We start from the raw sequence: 20,174 nt of genomic DNA, 5'->3' as shown, positions 1-20,174 counted from the left end.
TTTTTAACACTCCGATAAATTATTGTTTTTATTGTTTATTTTTAGTGTGGCCAAACTATGAAGCTAATAAAAGAGGGCAGTAATGTACATTACACAGAGGCGGTCTTTACATAGAGGCATTGCTAGGCAATTGCCTTGGGCCCCTCCAACTGCAGCCCACTGTACGTGCCCCCTGACTAGCTAACTTATTTCTCGCATTTTAATGTTGATGGGCCCCCTAGCTAAATTCGCCTTGAGCCCCCAAATTGCTAAGTCCGCCACTGACATTACATAAAGACAATATGTAGCCTGTTTATTCGTGACGTATTTATGGGAATACAGAACGCGTCATTCCTTTTTATTTAAATTGACGACAAGCAGCAATAACCAGCGAGATATAATTTAGGTTATAGAAGTGTACAAATAAAGGAAAGATCTATTAAACTGGACATTGTTTAAAGGCATTAAAGCATTTTGCCACAAAAAAGTAAAGAAACGATCGATTCAAGGATAATGCAGAAAAGTATGCCTGAATCAAGACGTTATGTATTTGCAACACTGCATGTAGAATGTATGCAAATTGTAGTATTAGTAGTAAAACAATAATAATCGCCATCAAAATAATGTTTTTAAATATTTGAGTAAGACATGTCCGATAAAAATATTAGTTTTTATAGATTTTTAAATAGCAGAAAAAAATATGGCAAGATTGAGGGCTGAAATATTTTATGTATTAAAACCATTTTGTGTATAAATACCATTTTGTGTATAAATACCAGTCTCTGATGATATCACGCCCATTGCTTGTCTAACCTGCGGGACTGGAACGCGGACAGCCACGCACACGCTGGATTTTCTAACCTATTGGCTACTTACACAGACTCCAGTGCGCCTGCGCAGGAACTTGGGGACTCGCGTTAGCAGGTACACCATCGGCTGTATGCACCTGTAGCCTCTGTAGCCACCTAAAGCCAAGATGTCGAGGTTCGATAGCAATCCTTTCGTGGATCCTGTTGATGTCAACCCATTCCAGGTAAAATACCACATGCTCTTTTATCGATTTCGATCAGTTAAGCTGCTTTATTTACGAACGTGAAACCTGTGAGCGAAACCTGTTTGGTTGGTTGTTTTCGGCTTGTAAGAGCCTCCTTTGCAGCCTGCGTAGTGAGACTGACAGGTGCTGGACCAGTTATACTGGGCCATGTACAACCAAAACCAATGACGAGCTTGGGGGCGATCGAGGAAGTGCATTTTTAATTAAGAAGTGTCCTGCGTTTATTAAATATAGATTAGTCCGCAGAAAGAGTAAAGCATTATTTTAATGTTAGTAAGAATATAAGGAGGGTAAACACGTGTAAAACGTGTCTTTAATCCCCGTGTGGTTCCGATCTTTTCTCTCCTCGACCCATAAGGTCTGTTGTGACTGCTGGCAGGTGTTTTCGTTACTTGCTGAAATAAGATACGCACGTTGGTCTTTTCTCCCCCACACACACTTTCACAACACACTGAAGGGTGCATTTGCACGCGTGTGTTTTTTGGTTAATATTATTGGGTTTTATTGCGCCGATAACGGTGCGGTTCGATGTCTTGTTCCCGCCAGGACCCCTCCGTTACCCAGGTGACCAACCCCGGCATGGAGAGAACGGAGGAGTTCAACCCGTTTTCGGCCCGCGCGCTGGTGAGCTGGTGTTCGTCTCTCCGCGCGCACTCGCTGCCACTCAGGCAGAAGCGAAGGGGACACCTGCCTCCTTTATCCCTCTCTCAGAACTTTTACAAACATATTTACTGGAATATTATGCACATTATGTTCATCTTATGAAACAATGACTGTCAAAAAAAAGCGTGAAACGAGTTTAAGATTTAAGATTACTGTTTGAATAAAAAAAGAACAGTAATCAATGTCTTGGAGAAGTGGTTGCCTGAAAACGTGGAAGAGCTGCTAAAGTTGGTCAGAAAGGTTTAGAATAAACGTTGACGTTTTTTTTGTGCTGCAAACACCAGAGACATCACCGTTGCATTACTTCTGATAAGGCTGTGTAAGTAAAACTTTAACACAGGCTGCTGTGCATAAATAAAACATGAAGAATCTACTCTCCTCTCTCTTTCTCAAGGATAATCTCAACGAGACCACCATACCTGCTCAGTATGGTTCCCAACCCGCTGTGCTGCAGCCGACAGTGGAGCCCAGTCCTCAGGTTGGTCCCGCCAGGCGTACGTGGGCCTGTGCAGCGACTCTAGCCTTAACTCACACACATTAGCGCACTATTACTAGGCCTTACATTATAAGAGTGTCCATGTGACCCATTGCTATTGTGTCTCGTCCCGTCACGCACTTTTGTAATGTCTCGCCACGCAGGCCACGGCCGCAGCCGTCCAGACGGAGCTCCTCAAACAGCAGGAGGAGCTGGAGAAGAAGGCGGCAGAACTCCAGCGGAAAGAGGAGGAGCTTCAGAGCAGAGACACGGCCATGGGTGAGACACTCTCACACCAACACTACCTTGTCAGTGTTCTCCGTCTCCGAGTACTGGAGGTGAAATAGGCGGGAGAAATATTTAAAATGTTGTTCCGATTGCAGGCAGACAAAACAACTGGCCCCCACTGCCTAAGCTTTGCCCAATAAAGCCTTGCTTTTACCAAGATTTCAATGAGGAAATTCCTGTGGAATACCAAAGGGTGTGTAAAATGATGTACTACCTCTGGATGTGTAAGTACATATGCTGTGTGTGTGTGTGTGTGTGTGTGTGTGTCCTGCTGTAGTGTAACAGATCAGCTCACTGTTCTGCAAACACTGTTATTGTACAGTAGCTAAAAGACATTAATGATATGTGTTGTTTTAAAAACTTGTATTTCAACAGTTATATATAATTGTAAATGTGCATTTAAATAGTTCTTTCAATGCACCCCATATATATGGAAGTATCTCCCGTCACACCCTAACCTCTAGCCAAAGCTGTGTTGGTATTATTTCAATTTGTCGAGATCAACACACGCTTGCACCTCCCTGCATTTCGTAGCGATGGCCCGGTGAGCGTGAACGTTTTGCGAGCTTGCGCGTGTGAACTCTCACTGCTCCTGCAGATCACTGCGTGACGCTGTTCCTCAACCTGCTGGCGTGCCTGGCCTTCTTCACGGTGGACCCTCAGAACGGCGTGGACTTCGGCCTGTCCATCCTCTGGTTCCTGCTCTTCAGCCCCGGCGCACTCATCTGCTGGTACAGGCCTGTCTACAAGGCTTTCAGGCAAGATCTCGCATCTCTGCCGCCCCTCAGTGAAAAGGGGAGTTGCGTTTTAAAGAGATGGAAGATGTGATTTTTATTCAGTGTGTCTGAAGTGACTCTTTTGTTGTTGTTGTCGTTTGCGTGTGGGCGTGGTCTTTTTGAAACAGGTCGGACAGCTCCTTCAGCTTCTTCTTTTTCTTCTTCATCTTCTCCTTCCAAGTAATAGTGTACATCATTCAGAGCGTCGGCATCCCCAGGTGGGGAAACAGGTTAGTATGATCATGTGATGGTGCTACTTTGCCTTTGTCCAGTGTGTGTGTGTGTGTGTGTGTGTGTGTGTGTGTGTGTGTGTGTGTGTGTGTGTGTGTGTGTGTGTTCGTGTTCTTCCTTTCATCTTCTAGTGATTGCTGCTCTGCTCTGTTGATTATGGGCTTTTTTCTGGTGCCCCGCGGTGAACATGGGTTCTCTGTAAATTGCTGAATGCTTTGGCTGCTATAAGTGAGGGGAAACCCTTTCTAATTATGCCCTTTTCCACAAAACATTCCTTCATCATTCTATTGTTTCTCTATTGTTTCTATTGTGTCTCTTAAGCTAGTATAGAGCTGCAGACCGTTGTGGTTGAACTTTGTGTTTGTGTTATTTTAGTGGTTGGATCACTTCGATCTCTGTGATCAGAAGTGATCTTGCAGTTGCCGTCTTCATGATGATTGTTGCTGGGTTCTTCACCGTCAACGCAGTACTGTCCATCATCTTGCTGAAAATGGTACGGGAGAGTCAGTCACAGTACATATTGTGCTCAAACATTTTAGCATCAGCTTGGTATCAGATTTTTCCATCCTGCCTTCATCTAAGAGCTGCAGTGGTCGATCAGTAGAATTAATTGCACTGTGGTTACAAAAACCTGGGCCAGGTTTAGATTTACGGCAAGGACTGAGGGCCAGTGAGCTCCAGGGTATTATAGCAGGAGGAAACGTGAGTCCGATCCTTCAGATTCGTTATCCAGAGCGCTGCAGGCGTGCACTGACACTCTGACCCCGCCCCCGACAGGTTCATGGGAAATACAGGCGGACCGGCGCTAGTTTCCAGAAGGCTCAGCAGGAGTTCTCTCAGGGCGTCGTCACCAACAGAACCTTCCAGACTGCTGCCTCCTCGGCTGTTCAAGGAGCATTCCAGTGACTCCAGAAGTGCGCTGGCTTGGTCTGCTCCACGAACCGTGTGGCTCACGTCCTCAACAGCAGCTCTACTCTGCCCCGTACCCTTTGCTGTCTACGAGTGTGGTGCCTTCTCTGGTTACTGAAGGAATGCATGTGTTTGGTTACTAAACAAACACGTGATAGGTGTACTTTAGACACAGAGAGGGGGGAAAGGAGTTTAATCTGGTTGTTTTAACTGCTACAATGTAAACGAATAATCATATTCAATAATAATCATATAAACGTTTCCCAGTCGTCCCCCCCCCTACCCACCAGGACAGTAATACTGTATTTATACATCATTTAAGATGTATTTGCAGCCTAGAACTGCTTTGCTTATAAACTGCAGGAAGCCCTTTAGGGAACTTGGGGGAGAATGGTATATTGTATAGAAGACTGTTACATCACTTCCTGCCAGGCAAATCCTCATTTGAATCCTTAGTCATGAGCAGCACAAGGCACAGCTGGGACTCGAACCTGAATCCCACACATACAAAATATATAGTCCAAAATGTAAGCAGTAATTCTGGCCAACAGCAGTGCTGTGTTGTTGGATCTTAAATTGATGATGAAAAGGTTACTAATTCTAATCCTTCTTCACACTTCTCCCAAATGACATTAATGTCAATACAATTTTAGCAACTGGGCCAAAAAAACCCCATGACTTAAACATGACATGTTTTGTAATTAGTCATGTAATTACTTCAAGATTTAAAAATGATCTGAAATTCCAATTTCCAATATTTCTGGGGTAGTATGCCTGTTTAATGAAGATATTTATCTTGGTTTGAATGTTTTATTGAAATCTTTCATTACACTTGAACTCGTTCTTGCATGTGTGATCTGCACGGCTGATCTAATGCACTGTGCTCAATATAAAGTGCTCCTCATTAGAATAGTTTATTAGTTCATAAGTTATATAAGTTATAGTTTATATAATTTGTTTTTAAAATTGCAATAAAAATGCATAAATCGAGCGTAACATTAAACAATCTGGCTGAAGCATTTTGTTATTCTGGTTTTAGTATTTTGGTTCTGAGTGGGCTGAAGATTAGACAGCACTACAGGTTCTGTTTGGTTTGTGAACAAAACGGGCCCATTGGTATAGAACGATTCTTATATTAATATATATGGCTGCTACATTGTTGCGTGTAATGATGAAGTACGTGCTTGGACCCGGTTTTGAATTTGTTTGTTTGTTTGATATGTGCATGTCTTAAAGGTAAATGGTGATCATGTTGCTTTATGGAGCATCCTGAGCATGGAAACCAATGTGTTGTTCAGAAACGCCCAGTCCTGGGGTAGGAGGAACGGCTATGCTACTTCTATGCAACATACTGTACGCTGTTCTAGCTTCTTTTCAAATATCCAATTGGAATGGAAACCGTAGTATATGCTGAGAATCTAATTACACAGATGGAGGTTGACAAGTCTCACTGCACAAAATCCAACTGCCTTCATTTGAAATGACGGTTGATGTGAAGTCTGTTAGCCTCATCTGCTATTGTAATGATGCTGATGGCCATTTTAAATGTTTATTGTTGTTTTTTTAGATGCTCTGTTTTTGTGTTATTCTACATGTTAAATTCTTGGCATATGTTTTTGTTTTTTTTTTGTTTTTTTTACCCATCTGTTCAGTGTTCTCGAGCACTAACTAACGAACAAAATCAAACTATATGGAAAAATAGGATTGTTTATTTGAATGTATTAGAACAAAATGGGATATTTTGTGTTCAGAGGTATTGTATGTTCAACTGAACCCATGACTATATTAAGTGCTTTAAATTTCTGAGACATGTACATTTGTTGAACTGGAGGAATGTCCTTGTGGTTAGGGATCACTGAAGATGTGTGAAGGTGATGCGTTTTCTGTGCTAAATACATCTGTTAACTGGTTGCAATATTAAAACACTGGGAGTGTCGGCTCATTGTGCCTTTGTTGTGGTATTGTAATCTGTCTGATCATAACCTGTATCCTATTTTACTCCAGTAACCTTTTTGATTTAGCCGTGAACCAGCTGATGATCTACACGGGGTGTAACTGCCATCCTCTAGGGCAGCAGTCCCGACATGCAAACTTCAGATCCAACCTTGATCTAGCACTCCTGGTCCTCCTAGTCTGGTTATTTGAGCCAGTAGTTTTTAATCTAAGCGTTGTAGGGTGGCTGACCCCCAAGAGTGATGCAGAAAATCTGATCTGTCATGTACGTAGATATTTAATTTCACCAGCAGTGGGCAGTGTTGCCCACAGTTATAATGCAATGCTCGGATTTAATTGTATTTTTGGGGGTTTTCATCTTTAATATTATATAATAATTATAATACTTTCTGGACACTTTTCTTACTTGCTGTTGTTTGCTATTGAGAGAGACTTTAGACAAATGGCAGGTTTTTGGTTTTGTTTTCAAACCTGTAAATGCACTGACTCGTGGTCATCCGCTCGTGGTCTGTGATGGACGCTCCTGAAAGAATGACCGTGGTGTGAAGGGCTCAGCTATGATGTTCTCTGCTCTCTTCCTTCGTCTACCTGTGTAGAGATCGTTACACCACTCGTTACTCATAGAACCAATCACATAAATAACGGAACAAATATACAGTCCTCTAATCAATCAGCTTGATTTGTTTAATGTGACATTTCATGAGTTATCATTGATTCCTCACAAAACACTTCTGAAAAATATCTACTTCAAGATTCATATCTGCAGGTTAACGTAGTGGACTTATGAAGCGGTCAGGTTTACAGGCGGGACTCCGCCCACCCCCACACAAGCCCCTCCCACTCTGTCACTCTCTTCTTTGCGTTCACCAGTCTCTCACTTAACTGTGAGACCCCGTGGAGTCTTCCCTGCAGAGGCCTTTTATCTTCGTCTTCTCTCAACATCTCTCTCTCTCTCTTTCTCTCTCTCTCTCTCTCTCTCTCTCTGAAAAGTGACAGGCACACGCTCGATTTGGAGTAACGCAGAGCCGACAGCGTTTCCACTCTGAAAGATGCAGCCATTAGTGTTTGCGTGTCAGGTCTGTTTTCACAGGCGTCTCATGACTTATTCACTTGTTTATATATGAGACGGGTGGGCCACGCCGTCCACACATCCAGCAGGAGCACAAATGTACCCATTTCCAGCTGATTTTCAATTTTTTAAAAGTTTTCTCAGTAAGACCATGCTGCAAAGGTATGTGTTGGTTTAAGATGATCATTGATGATCTTAATTGTCATTAATAGTTTTAAAATGATTACTACGTCAATGATTAATGTGTCCTCGATAATTAAAATCTTAAAAGATTTCTTTCTTTTTTTTGGTAATGTATCTATTTATAAACTGGCTAGACCTTCTCAGTTCAGAAACCATGCTTGGATCCCAGCAGCGAGCCCCAGAAGAGCCCTCAACAAAGTGGATTAGTTTCATCTGTGCCTTTTGACTGGTTTGACACGGGGGCACTCTCCCCTTTGATGAGTGTTTATACACTGGCACACTGCACTGATGCCACCAATCACGGAGCCGTGGGTGCATGGCTAGATTAGCGGCCCATCATGCAACACAGGTGACCCTCCAAACTGCCAAAGGGCCCCAGAAGATTATTGGGTGTATGGAGCTATTTTACCCTTATGTTTACAAAAATCCTTACACTCAGCTCACTGAGAAGTGTTTGGGATAAACCATCCTCTTCGGCTGTTTCACAGCGATGTTTGGGTTCGGTATTACACCCTGCCTTGTGGATCCTCTCTGTGTTTTGAAGGTGAGAACTAACTGGTACAGCTCTTCTTGGACAGATCACTTTGTCATGTGGAAGCAAACTGATAAAATAGAGACTTCTGTCAGACTGTAGAGAGTTGGATATTAGTCATGTGTGTGGCAAACATGCAATTCTCTTCTATTACATTGATGGGGGGGGAAGCAGTTATTAATTACTGAGTCATTTAAATATTTAGATAGTGTTTATTAGCGGGAACTGCACATCTTGCTTCTTTTCTCCTTTTCTACAATAATTGTAGTCAAGTGTTTTGAGTTTTTACATTTCATGAAATTCTTCTTTTGCGATTTCTTCATGTCATTTCATTCCTAATCCATAGGGTTCAATATGACGTTAGTTCACCCTTTGCAGCTAGAACAGCTTTAACTCTTCTGGGAAGGCTGTTCACAAGGTTTAGGAGTGTGTTTATGGGGATTTTTGACCATTCTTCCAGAAGCACATTTGTGAGGTCACATACTGATGTTGGACAAGAAGGCCTGGCGCTCAGTCTCCACTCTAATTCTATCGGGTTGAGATCAGGACTCTGTGCAGGCCAGTCAAGTTCATTCACACCAGACTCTGCCATTCATGTCTTTATGGACCTTGCTTTGTGCACTGGTGCACAGTCATGTTGGAAGACGAAGGGACCAGCTCCAACCTGTTCCCACAAAGTTGGGAGCATGGAATTGTCCAAAATGTCTTGGTATGCTGAAGCATTTAGAGTTCCTTTCACTGGAACTATGGGGCCAAGCCCAGCTCCTGAAAAACAACCCCACACCATAATCCCCCCTCCACCAAACTTTACACATGGCACAATGCAGTCAGACAAGTAACATTCTCCTGGAAACAGCCAAATATATTTAGGAGCGAGGAAATTTCATGACTGGATTTGTTGCACAGGTGGCATCCTATCACAGTTCCACGCTGGAATTCACTGAGCTCTTGAGAGTGAGCCATTCTTTCACAAATGTTTGTAAAAACAGTCTGCATGCCTAGGTGCTTAATTTTATACACCTGTGGCCATGGAAGTGATTGGAACACCTGATTCCGATAATTTGGATGGCAATATAGTGTGTGTGTGTGTGTGTGTTTTTATATATATATATATATATATATATATATATATATATATATATATATATATATATATATATATACATACAGAACCTTTTAGAAAAAGGCTTCAGTAGAAGGTTAACATGTACTTGTTTTTTGTTTTTTCCTGACTGCGAGCCCATGAGCTTTGGTTGTAGCTGAGAGGGACAGCTGTGTGGAATTCAAATGAACACTGAATGTACGAGCTCCCCCTCCTCCCCCATCCAGATTCATATTACACCCTGATAGAACCTGTTCCTGCAATACACACATAAAGACAATGTCGCACAGCAATGTTGTGCGAAAGTTCTCATTTATATAGCAGATCTCGTATGCGAGTGTCGACGTTCACCTGCAGTACGCTGGAGCGCTTTCACCCGGGGTCACCGGGTCACGGCGGTGTCTAAACCCCAGCTTGCACGGAGGGTGGAGAAACCTGACTGTATGCAAGAATAAACGTTTCTCCGCAAACGTTAAGGTAACGCCAGTCAGAAGAATGATCCGAGTTACAAAGAGGTAGCTAGTCCCCCCCCCTTCTCTTCTTCATTATCCCTGGCAGTATTTCTCCCTTGGTGAGCATTAAGTCTGTGTGGCCTGAGTCCCAGCACATCTGCCTCTGCCACCCCCCCCCCCTCCTCTCCCCAGTCGGAGCTGAAATCAAATGAATCAGCTGCTTCTTATGCACTCTCACACTTTAATATCTCATAACTTAGCATGCTTGGGATTCCTTTTGTGCCCTGCCGCATTAAATATTCAGTTAATGATTATCTTTCTCCTTGTTTCATGCGATGTTATGCGTGGCATGCCGGAGACGGTGGAGGTGGATATAAAGTGCTTTCCATCCCCGGCGGAGAGCGGATCGCCTTGGCCTTCGTGTGAAGTTCTGCCTCGGTGTCAGAATGAGCCCATGGACACGCTTGAGGTTGACCGCTGCCAGCGTGGAGGAAGCACCTGACCCGGCACGTGGCAGCGGGGGGGGCGGTCCGGCCAGCGCGTGCTCCGAATCTGAAGCGCGCTCCGGGGGGAAATGTCTTGGGTTTTAATTATGCATATAGTGGAAGGTGAGAGGAACTCCCACAGCCCCTGTGAGGACTGAGAATGAAGCCCGCCAGGGTGACTCACTCGGATCAATACAGCCCTGTTGTTATTTTTCAGACATGTTTACTGTCCGTAGCTGAGGTGGAGGTTGGATGTTCTGCTGCTACAACACTCACTTTACCATGTGAAGACCTTCACGAGGTCTTTTCCAGAGCATTTCCAGAGCCGTGCCTGATCCAGTGGGTTATACGAATATGAGAATGATATATATTCAAAATTGTAGTCAAATGCACAAGGTTTCCAGGGAAATAGGACATTTTGGATAAAGATGCTTCATCAACTGTATGAGCAACGTTTTCCACACATTCCCCAGGTATGTATAATCCAAACTATTCATCAATTTCAAAGCTGGTCTGCTTGCTAACGGCTGCAGTCATGCAGAATGTTTAAATGCCATAGCGTGTGATCGGCCTGTAGGTGATGGTGCCACAGCCCAGTCACGCTACACAACAGCGGCCGTTATCCGGAGGGTCCCCGCCGTATCCATCCATCACAGGCGGCCTCGGCTATAATAGCGCTCCGTGTGCTCACCGCATTGTTTTAAACGCCACGGTTGCAGCTTCCAGGCAATGCAATTACCGTGTTTAAGGGGGCCGCTCTCCGAGTGAGGAACAAATGCCCCATAGAGTCTAATTGCATTGCTGGGAGTATCTTGATGACCAACTTTGAAATGATGTTTCTCCACCAGATCGATTTCTTTCGGACTGGTGCAATTTGAATTAAACCCACAATGCTGGGAGATGTGTAAGCATGACAAAAAAAAAAAGAAAAGAAAAAAGTATTAAATATTTATCAGTTTGCCCAGGCTGCTTCAGTAGCTGGCAACAACGGATCTTATCCAGGAATAAAATATTATTAATGAAACATACTGGGTTTTTTACTAGTAATGCATGCCTAATCCTGTTTAAACATTGTCTTGTCATCATTGGTCATTTTTCTGTGAAATCCAGGCAATTAAATAAATATTTTTCTTCGGTGAATGCGAAGCTCATAATGCATTCATGAGGTTTGTTTTCTAGTGAGCAGAATGTGAAGCTCGATCCCTCCTCTTCCTCTCTGTTCTCCTCCGCAGGACCGCAGGACTCTGGATGGATGATCTAGTCAAACTGGTGAATAGTGAACTGTTTGTCCAACAGAACAGCCTCCACTTTATCCACTAGCTCTGCAGTCGTCTTGCACTGTAGTGCAAAAGGTGATCCCGGTTTTGTTTCATTATCACAAAGATTCTGCGCGCTCCTATGAATTGGAAGCTGGCTGTATTTACCAAATAATAAGTCCCTGTTCTGAATGAGCTACTCCCTGTTCAAAAACACAGCAATAAAACATTAATGATGCACACAAACATACAGTAATCAGTAATCTCCGGTATCTTTCTGCATTTCATACTTTCTGTGCATTCTTTGGAAACCAACTGTGAGTCTGACACTGAATCTGTGAGTCTGACACTGAATCTGTGAGTCTGACACTGAATCTTCTCCTGTGTGGGAAAGATAACTGGAAACTGGAAATGAGGAGTTACAGGACAAAAAAAAAAAAAAACATTACAGGGGATTAAGTTTATAATTGCTTGTGAACAATAAAGCTATATTGTGTCTTCTATAAGACAAACCTGTGTTTTCAGTTGTTTGCTCCAGCTGTTGGAGCCCACAGTTGGGCAGCTTGTACTCCGGGTAAATCTGATCAAAGACAAGCGGACGTGAACGTAAATCACGTGGAACGCTTTTCCTCCCTTTCTCCTGCTTATTTTCTCCTCTACACATATTCTCGGATGGACAGGGACCTAATTGCTAAACAAGTGCAGGATTTAATGCACAACATCAACACGTAGTTTTATGTTACACAAACACCAGTGGTACCACTCAAAAGCCATAACACACTCTATGAGGTTTGCACCATACTAACCTGCTTCCCCTAGGGCACTACACCATGGACACACTTCCTATACGGTGGGTCTGCTCCTTTCTCATAAGGGCGCATCATATTGGGAGGGGGGACGAGCACGTTGAAAGGCCCTGGTGGTGGGAGGGAGGGTCTCTGACCCCTGGCTGGATAAAAGAGGAGGGGCATGGCACCTGGCTGATTAAAGGGGGAGGGACATGACACCTGGCTGAATAAAGGGGGAGGGGCATGGTGCCTGTCTGGATAAAGGGGGAGGGGCATGCCTGGGACTAGGAGAGACAGATGGGGAGGACGTGACCTGTGTTGGCAGGGACAGCCGGACACCCCGCTCCCCTCACTGGCCTGTACACCTGTTACACTTCATGTCCAATACATCACACTCAGCCAGAGCCTACCATGACACATGCACAGGGCCAGCAGCAACGTGGGCTAATAACCTTCCCTCTGGGTTAGTGGTGCTCACAAAGGTTAATTCTGACCAGAGGTGTGTAGAGTATCTTAATATGCACTCACGTTATTTTAAAATAATAATTCAACAGTACTACTACTAATAAAATTATAACACTGAAAATAATACATTAATAACAGAAATATACAGTATATACTACATCTACTATATGTACTATCTATATTCTATGTACTTAACAATATAGCGTGAACTCTTACTGTTCTTGCATTCATAACTTGAAGATTACATTTTGAAACATCAGCAAGTGAAATTGCACTCTTGTATGTATGTCTTGTAGAGACATATGTAAAGCCCTGTGCTCAAACATATTTTTCAAAATATTTTATAGTCTGCATACTGTTACCCATCTATTGGTGATATGACGATTACATAGGGGAAGGGGAAGCTTACATAGTCACAGATTGCAATTCTTGATGAGGGCAATTCATAATAAACAATGAAAATCGAATTCTTATTAAAAATACATTTCAGATTTTTTTAAGAAAAAACATTCTGATATTTCCTGTTATTTTTATAGCTGAATACTTTATAGCTGAATACTTTTCAGCTATGATTATAAATCACTTTATTTATAAATAAATAAGCGGTGTGAATTGAATAAAAAATACACATTAAAAATATCAGCTTTCATGATGCCTTCCTCTGTGGCCCAAGATGTTCTGAACTCTGGCAGAAGTCTACCTGCAGCAATCAGCTCAGGGTCTTTTGTGACCTTTCTGATCTGCTTCTGAATTCCTGAGTGAAGGTCTTTCATCAGGGGTCTAGAGGGGCCTGTAGAGTTGTTAGAGGTTTACAGGGGTCTGGAGGGGTCAGTACAGTTGTTAGTAGAGGTTTACAGGGGTCTGGAGGGGTCTGTAGAGTTGTTAGAGGTTTACAGGGATCTGTAGAGTTGTTAGTAGAGGTTTACAAGGGTCTGGAGGGGTCTGTAGAGTTGTTAGAGGTTTACAGGGGTCATGAGGGGTATGTAGAGTTGTTAGAGGTTTACAGGGATCTGTAGAGTTGTTAGTAGAGGTTTACAGGGATCTGGAGGGGTCTGTAGAGTTGTTAGAGGTTTACAGGGATCTGTAGCATTGTTAGTAGAGGTTTACAGGGATCTGGAGGGGTCTGTAGAGTTGTTAGTAGAGGTTTACAAGGGTCTGGAGTGGTCTGTAGAGTTGTTAGAGGTTTACAGGGGTCTTGAGGGGTATGTAGAGTTGTTAGAGGTTTACAGGGGTCTTGAGGGGTATGCAGAGTTGTTAGAGGTTTACAGGGGTCTGGAGGGGTCTGTAGAGTTGTTAGTAGAGGTTTACAGGGGTCTGGAGGGGTCTGTAGAGTTGTTAGTAGAGGTTTACAAGGGTCTGGAGTGGTCTGTAGAGTTGTTAGAGGTTTACAGGGGTCTTGAGGGGTATGTAAAGTTGTTAGAGGTTTACAGGGGTCTGGAGGGGTCTGTAGAGTTGTTAGTAGAGGTTTACAGGGGTCTGGAGGGTTGTTAACAGGGGTCTGTTGTGGCTTTTTGGGCAGTAAGCAGGCTGCAGAAGTCTGTAAGTGTCTGTAGGGCTGTTCGCAGGAGTCTACAGGGGTCAGCAGGGGGTCTACAAAATCGACAGGCTGACTCGAGCTTCTCTTTGAACTGGGAAAGAGGTATGGACAGGACACCCATATGTTCACAGGATCCTGCTTGCAGGATGTGAGCTGTGGTGGCAACAGGTTTCCTTACGGCCGTGGACACATCCAAACGTCCCAGCTTCAGCCGCAGTCATCCAATAAAACAAGGACTGCTGGTTACATTATTAAAATATCATTCACCAACTCGGGTTCAATTGAAATATTTCCACATAGGTGAAAAGTGCAAATTCTGCATGCTGGCATCTCTCTGTTTAATGTTGTGCACATGATGCATTTCCTTTCCCCCTTGCTGCCTTTGAGCTCTCTCGGCCGTTTACAGACGAACCCCAGAGCTCCAGCCTGTGTGAGTGGGACAAAGGAACCGCAATCTGCATTCCTGCTCCACCGTTTCAAAAGCCAAGGCTGACGGTCTTGGTTTATTCCTCAGTGTGCTGCATTTTCTAAAAGCAGACCAAGGCCACCTCTTGTCTCATCACCTGTTTCTGAAGCATTGTGTTGTAGAAACAAACAGCTTCAGCAGAAGGCTGAAGCTTTTTATGGTGCGAAGCTGGTATTCAACACAAATATCGGTTGGTTAGAATGAACGTTCTGTTAAAAAGCAAGTTACAAATAGTTGAAAAATAGACTCATAACAAAGACACGCCTGCTGAAATCCAAATATAAATAAGTAAACAAACAAATATTGGACAGCTAGAGAAGGTTCTGGCATGTAAATTGGCTCAAGAAGTGAACATCAGAAAATTAATTGTAAAATGAATTTGTGTTCACTTTCATTTCATAGAAAACTTGTAACAGCAGCCAGATTGGTGAAACAAAGTCATCCATGATGCTTTGATTGCTAAACAAAGTAATCTAACATGTAGCAGAATGAAAGCACAAAATGTGCACCGAATTAAAAAATGATTTAAACATGTAATGGAAGGAATACAGATTAACATACAGGAGTACATGTAAAAAGTACTAAATTATTCCAAGTCACTTAATTAAATGTAAAAAATTTAATGTGTTACACAACCAGCTGAATATCTGTTATCCAAAAACGATCTAGTCCAAGGTGAATTTGAAGAGTATCAGGTTAGCTACAGTAGTTTATGACAAACAAAGTACAGATAATGCATATAACATTGATACATTATCTGTACTTTGTTTGTCATAAACTACTGAACATCGCTTGTTTTTGACTCAGCTGGAAGGAACCCAAGATAAGATACCAGATATGTTGTCACAAAGGAGTTAAATTATGTTTGCATTAAAAGACTGGCTACCAAACGTTCTGAAGACAAACCTCTGCTGTTTACTAACCCCGAACACACACACACACACACACACACACACACACACACACACACACTGTTCCTCTACTCAGTACCTCTTTACTCTTCATTAGTGACCATGAACAGCACGTGAAGGAGGCCTTTGTAGTCTGCCTCCACGAATTTTACCGCTGCCAGGCACTAAAACGACGTCGTCACCTGGACATCTTTAATTCTGGCTGCTGTCACGCTGAACTCCACTGGATCTGCTTCAACCATACGTCAGCGCTGCACAGAGGAAAGACATGGACTGACAATTCAAACGACAATTACGGATTAAAATGCACAATAATGAATGCATATGTGCTGTGCTAAGTTTAACCTTACTTACATTGTTTAGAGATCAGTTGCACAACCTCCATGTTGGTGCATTGTTGTAGCAGGTAAATAGAGTAATCCTGTGAAATAAAACCCTATGGGGACTTCCTCCAGATTAAACGGAGACACCGACTGCAGAAGGCCATTAAAGCGTGGATTAGCTGAGAATGTTGCTTGAGGGTTTGATATATTAGTTTGTAATCTGCAGAGCTGGATCAAAGCTTAAACATTGTGTTGAGTGTGAAGTAATAAGTCGTGATATCAACGTCTTCATGTCCCGTGTCATTAACCAAGGCAACTGACAGCACTCATCTGCTTATCTCCAAGGAAACGTGCTTTAAAGGCATCTTAGCTGCGCCAGATGATGCAGTTTTGAAAATTGTGCTTTTCTGCTGAAAGGGGGATCTAACTAGACCCCATATTACACAGGCACAGGTGTCCATACAATCGCAGGATATATTTCAGTTGTAATCGCTGTTCCACTTGGAGTGAGGAGGACATCTATACTTGTAACTTATGGAAAACTAAATTAATTAATAGCTAAATAATAAATTTGTACTAATTCGTTTGGGCAAGGGTGCAAATGTGTGATTGGGCGCTACAACAGAGAGGGTGGCAGGTCCGGCAATTAGCAGTCATTAGCAGTGAGTGATGAAGTCTCGAAGGGTGGATAATGCAGCGTGCCCTACACACACGGCTACTCCGATCACATCTCAACCCTGTTGTTCGTTCGCCTCCCAGTTGAACAGTCCACTCGCATCTCGTCATGGACATTCATCTCTTTGAAGCAGCCACCTGTTGCCTGTCAGAGAGCGCGAGCTCGGCGGGCCGCTTCAAGAAGACGCGCGAGAAGCCGCACGTGAGCGCTCTCATTAATCATGCTCTGCCCATCACTCCGTATGAATGCCAAGTCCACGTGACAGCGAGGAGGGCGCCAGCTAGTGCATCACCAATCACCCTGCATTCGGATCAGGTTCTGGACAGAGAAACGATACCAGACAGGGCAAATGTATAATATAGTGAAATATATGTGTTTATACCTGCCTACACTTTGTTGAAAGAAAAGACCAGTTATTAGAGCACATACAGTGAAGACAAGCCTGTATTTGACTTCTCATTCATGCCAGAATTTTTACTGTTTTGCACTCGATGTATTTACAATTGTTCTTCATTGAATTTTTATGTATCGTTTAATGAGTTTAAAATGTAGTCATCTATCGGCGGTTAGCTTTTGATTTATTTTAGCAGTTAAAACATTAGCCTCCAGGCTATTTCCTGTTGGGTCTGGTTGGTGTTTCAGCACTTAAATAAGTCATCTGGGTAATCCGGTCCAGGTTTGGAGGGGAGAAAGAGGGTCTTTTACCATGGTCAGAGAGAAGACGAGACCAGAGGAAGTGGTGGAAAGGCGATTGTGGAAGCACACAAACCCACTGGCTTTGCTTTGCTTTGCTAACAATAATCGATTAGTTTCTTTAAAGCATCTTACCCCGAGATCCCCTTATCCGTTAGAAAGAGTTGAAATGATACTCGGTCCAAACCGCATGGAATGATGCTTTTGGACAACCAGATGCACATTAGTGTAACAAAAGCACCCCAGCTACCTCGTCTGAAGTCCCATCTATCCGGCTACTGCTGCATCTCAGAAGCAGACAGCGAGGCCTCGTGTGTCTGTGCAGGATGCGCTCTTTTTGAGCCATTTGGCGAGTAATTCAGCATGTGTTAGGCTCTAGAAGCATGTGTGCGCTGCAGAGAGCAGAACCCCGAGCTGGGTCAGGGCTACATCCTAACACCTCATCACTCATAACGAGCCCGAAGAGCGCTGGTTTGCGGCTGGCGCTGTGCCCTGGGTTGGGTTACACTCAGACGCTTGGCTAAAGGGCCGTGGAGCATCGTTAGGGATGCAGACGCCACTTGAAGAGTTGCTTGATGAAGGATACGTCATCCTGCGATTTGAATTCCCCCTTCCCTTGGCTAGTGAAACCAATGTAATGCTTAATTTTCCTCTCAAGGACAGACGGATAGCTCTGTTGTTGTCGTTAGGTTGGTTTTGTGTTTTCTTAGAGATCTGCTGAAAGCTGCTTGAGTGTTTAAATGAATGTGCTGTTAAGAGAAAAGAATTAAATGATAAGAATTAAAAAGTTAACTTCAAAAGTTTAATGCTAAGGCAGACAATTCCATTTACATAAATGGTACTTATATAGCTGAGCTGAACCAAACACCACTGTATATGGGAGGAAAGTGGTCATATTGCTCTCTACTGTTTGAATTGAAAACGTACAATATATTTGACCATAATCGCGAATTGGATTGAAGAATTCATTTAAACATAGAATTAATATATCAGTAATAGACATCTTATGTGTGATATAACAAAATGGATGAAAGGGTGATGCAAAGGGTGATGGTTTTTGGACTGTGTCCCCCACAAATATATCTGAGACAAACTTATCTGTAACTTTGTGTGTGTGTGTGTGTGTGTGTGTGTGTGTGTGTGTGTGTGTGTGTGTGTGTGTGTTTGTGTGTGTATGTGTGTGTGTGTGTGTGTGTGTATGTGTGTGTGTGTGTGTGTGTGTGTGCGTGCGTGTGCGTGTTTGTGTGTGTATGTGTGTGTGTGTGTGTGCGTGTGTGTGTGTTTGTGTGTGTATGTGTGTGTGTGTGTGTGTGTGTGTGTGTGTGCGTGCGTGCGTGCGTGCGTGTGTGTGTGTGCGTGCGTGCGTGTGTGTGTGCGTGCGTGCGTGTGTGCGTGCGAGTGCGTGCGTGTGTGTGTGCGTGCGTGCGTGTGTGTGTGCGTGCGAGTGCGTGCGTACGTGCGTGCGTGCGTGTGTGTGTGCGTGCGAGTGCGTGCGTGCGTGTGCACGTGCGTGCAGAGATCTGTGGCCATGCTGATGAATAACACATTATTCTACCTGCACTTCTTCTGTTCTGCTCCCTGTATGAATGGCTGAATGTGAATATAACAGATTTTCTCTTTCCTGCATGTCATGTGTTCATGGCCAGAATGAAGTGGACAAAGAAAATGTCATAGAAGACATTAGCAGAAGGTCTGATTATTTAAAAAGTCTTAAGATCTTTGCAAAGTACCAGAAACAAGAGATATCTTAAAGCTTTTGCCAATAGAAGCATTTTTTTTTTTGAGAGAGAGAAAATAATCTTAACCTGCTCTGGACTAGTGGTGGTCCAGCTAACAATGAGTGGTAACAGCATTTAAGTTCAGACTTAAATAAATCAGTCATACATAACCAAAACTGTATACCAGATACTAGTGAATATTAATGTGAAAAACAGACCCAAGACCTGAAACATATGAATAAAACATCAGTTAATTATATGCAGTCATAATTATTATACTGTTGCTTACACAAATGTCCCTCTACACACACACACACAAACACACAATTGTGCATACATATTTCAATTAATGAAGTGACAGTAGATGAGGTACTGGTGAGCTTGTGAGAACTCTGGCACACTTCTTGGCACGGAGGCCGTGTGCCTTGGCTGGCGCTGTGGCACATATCTGGCAACGTGCGAGGAGCCCTGGTGAGATGGCGAGGAGCTGTGCCAGTCGGTGCCCACCAGATTATTGAAGTTGCCCCCTCCAGTAAATTGCTGTTACACCTGTTCAGTGTGACTCGGTGGGCTCGACCAGCAGAGCTCCATATGCCACGCCAACGCCAGTAGTGCTCCACCCCAGTACACCTCCCCCATACCACCTCCCCATACCACCTCCCCCATACCACCTCCCCCATACCACCTCCCCCATACCACCTCCCCATACCACCTCCCCCATACCACCTCCCCCATACCACCTCCCCCATACCACCTCCTTATACCACCTCCCCATACCACCTCCCCATACCACCTCCCCCATACCACCTCCCCATACCACCTCCCCCATACCACCTCCCCCATACCACCTCCCCATACCACCTCCCCCATACCACCTCCCCCATACCACCTCCCCATACCACCTCCCCCATACCACCTCCCACATACCACCTCCCCATACCACCTCCCCCATACCACCTCCCCATACCACCTCCCCATACCACCTCCCCCATACCACCTCCCCATACCACCTCCCCATACCACCTCCCCATACCACCTCCCCCATACCACCTCCCCATACCACCTCCCCATACCACCTCCCCCATACCACCTCCCACATACCACCTCCCCATACCACCTCCCCCATACCACCTCCCCCATACCACCTCCCCATACCACCTCCCCCATACCACCTCCCCCATACCACCTCC

The 20,174-nt window shown here is 43.9% G+C and overlaps 1 protein-coding gene and 1 long non-coding RNA gene across 2 annotated transcripts; both read left to right on the top strand.

The window, feature by feature from the left end:
- Positions 1 to 803: 803 nt before the first annotated feature.
- scamp2l (secretory carrier membrane protein 2, like) lies at positions 804 to 6,315 on the top strand. Its single transcript, XM_077023755.1, has 9 exons — positions 804 to 1,012; positions 1,580 to 1,657; positions 2,091 to 2,174; positions 2,336 to 2,450; positions 2,555 to 2,683; positions 3,058 to 3,217; positions 3,364 to 3,465; positions 3,842 to 3,959; positions 4,244 to 6,315. Exons 1-9 carry the CDS (start codon positions 956 to 958, stop codon positions 4,370 to 4,372), a joined length of 972 nt encoding a protein of 323 aa, XP_076879870.1. The 5' UTR covers positions 804 to 955; the 3' UTR covers positions 4,373 to 6,315.
- Positions 6,316 to 9,346: 3,031 nt separating this feature from the next.
- Positions 9,347 to 11,817, top strand: LOC143528463 (uncharacterized). The gene is made up of 3 exons (XR_013134461.1): positions 9,347 to 10,274; positions 10,369 to 10,624; positions 11,384 to 11,817. It is a non-coding gene; the product is annotated as an uncharacterized LOC143528463 (long non-coding RNA).
- Positions 11,818 to 20,174: the final 8,357 nt, after the last annotated feature.

This window comes from Brachyhypopomus gauderio, chromosome 12 (genome assembly GCF_052324685.1).
Source record: "Brachyhypopomus gauderio isolate BG-103 chromosome 12, BGAUD_0.2, whole genome shotgun sequence".
Lineage (NCBI taxonomy): Eukaryota > Metazoa > Chordata > Actinopteri > Gymnotiformes > Hypopomidae > Brachyhypopomus > Brachyhypopomus gauderio.
This window is presented reverse-complemented; position numbering and strand designations above follow the sequence as displayed.

Bases quoted from the DNA above. Each gene is read 5' to 3' on its own strand.
- scamp2l (XM_077023755.1), top strand. From the start codon at position 956: ATGTCGAGGTTCGATAGCAATCCTTTCGTGGATCCTGTTGATGTCAAC. The intron at 2,451-2,554 runs GTGAGACACTCT...TTCCGATTGCAG, and splicing joins GAGCAGAGACACGGCCATGG to GCAGACAAAACAACTGGCCC. The intron at 2,684-3,057 runs GTAAGTACATAT...CTGCTCCTGCAG, and splicing joins GATGTACTACCTCTGGATGT to ATCACTGCGTGACGCTGTTC.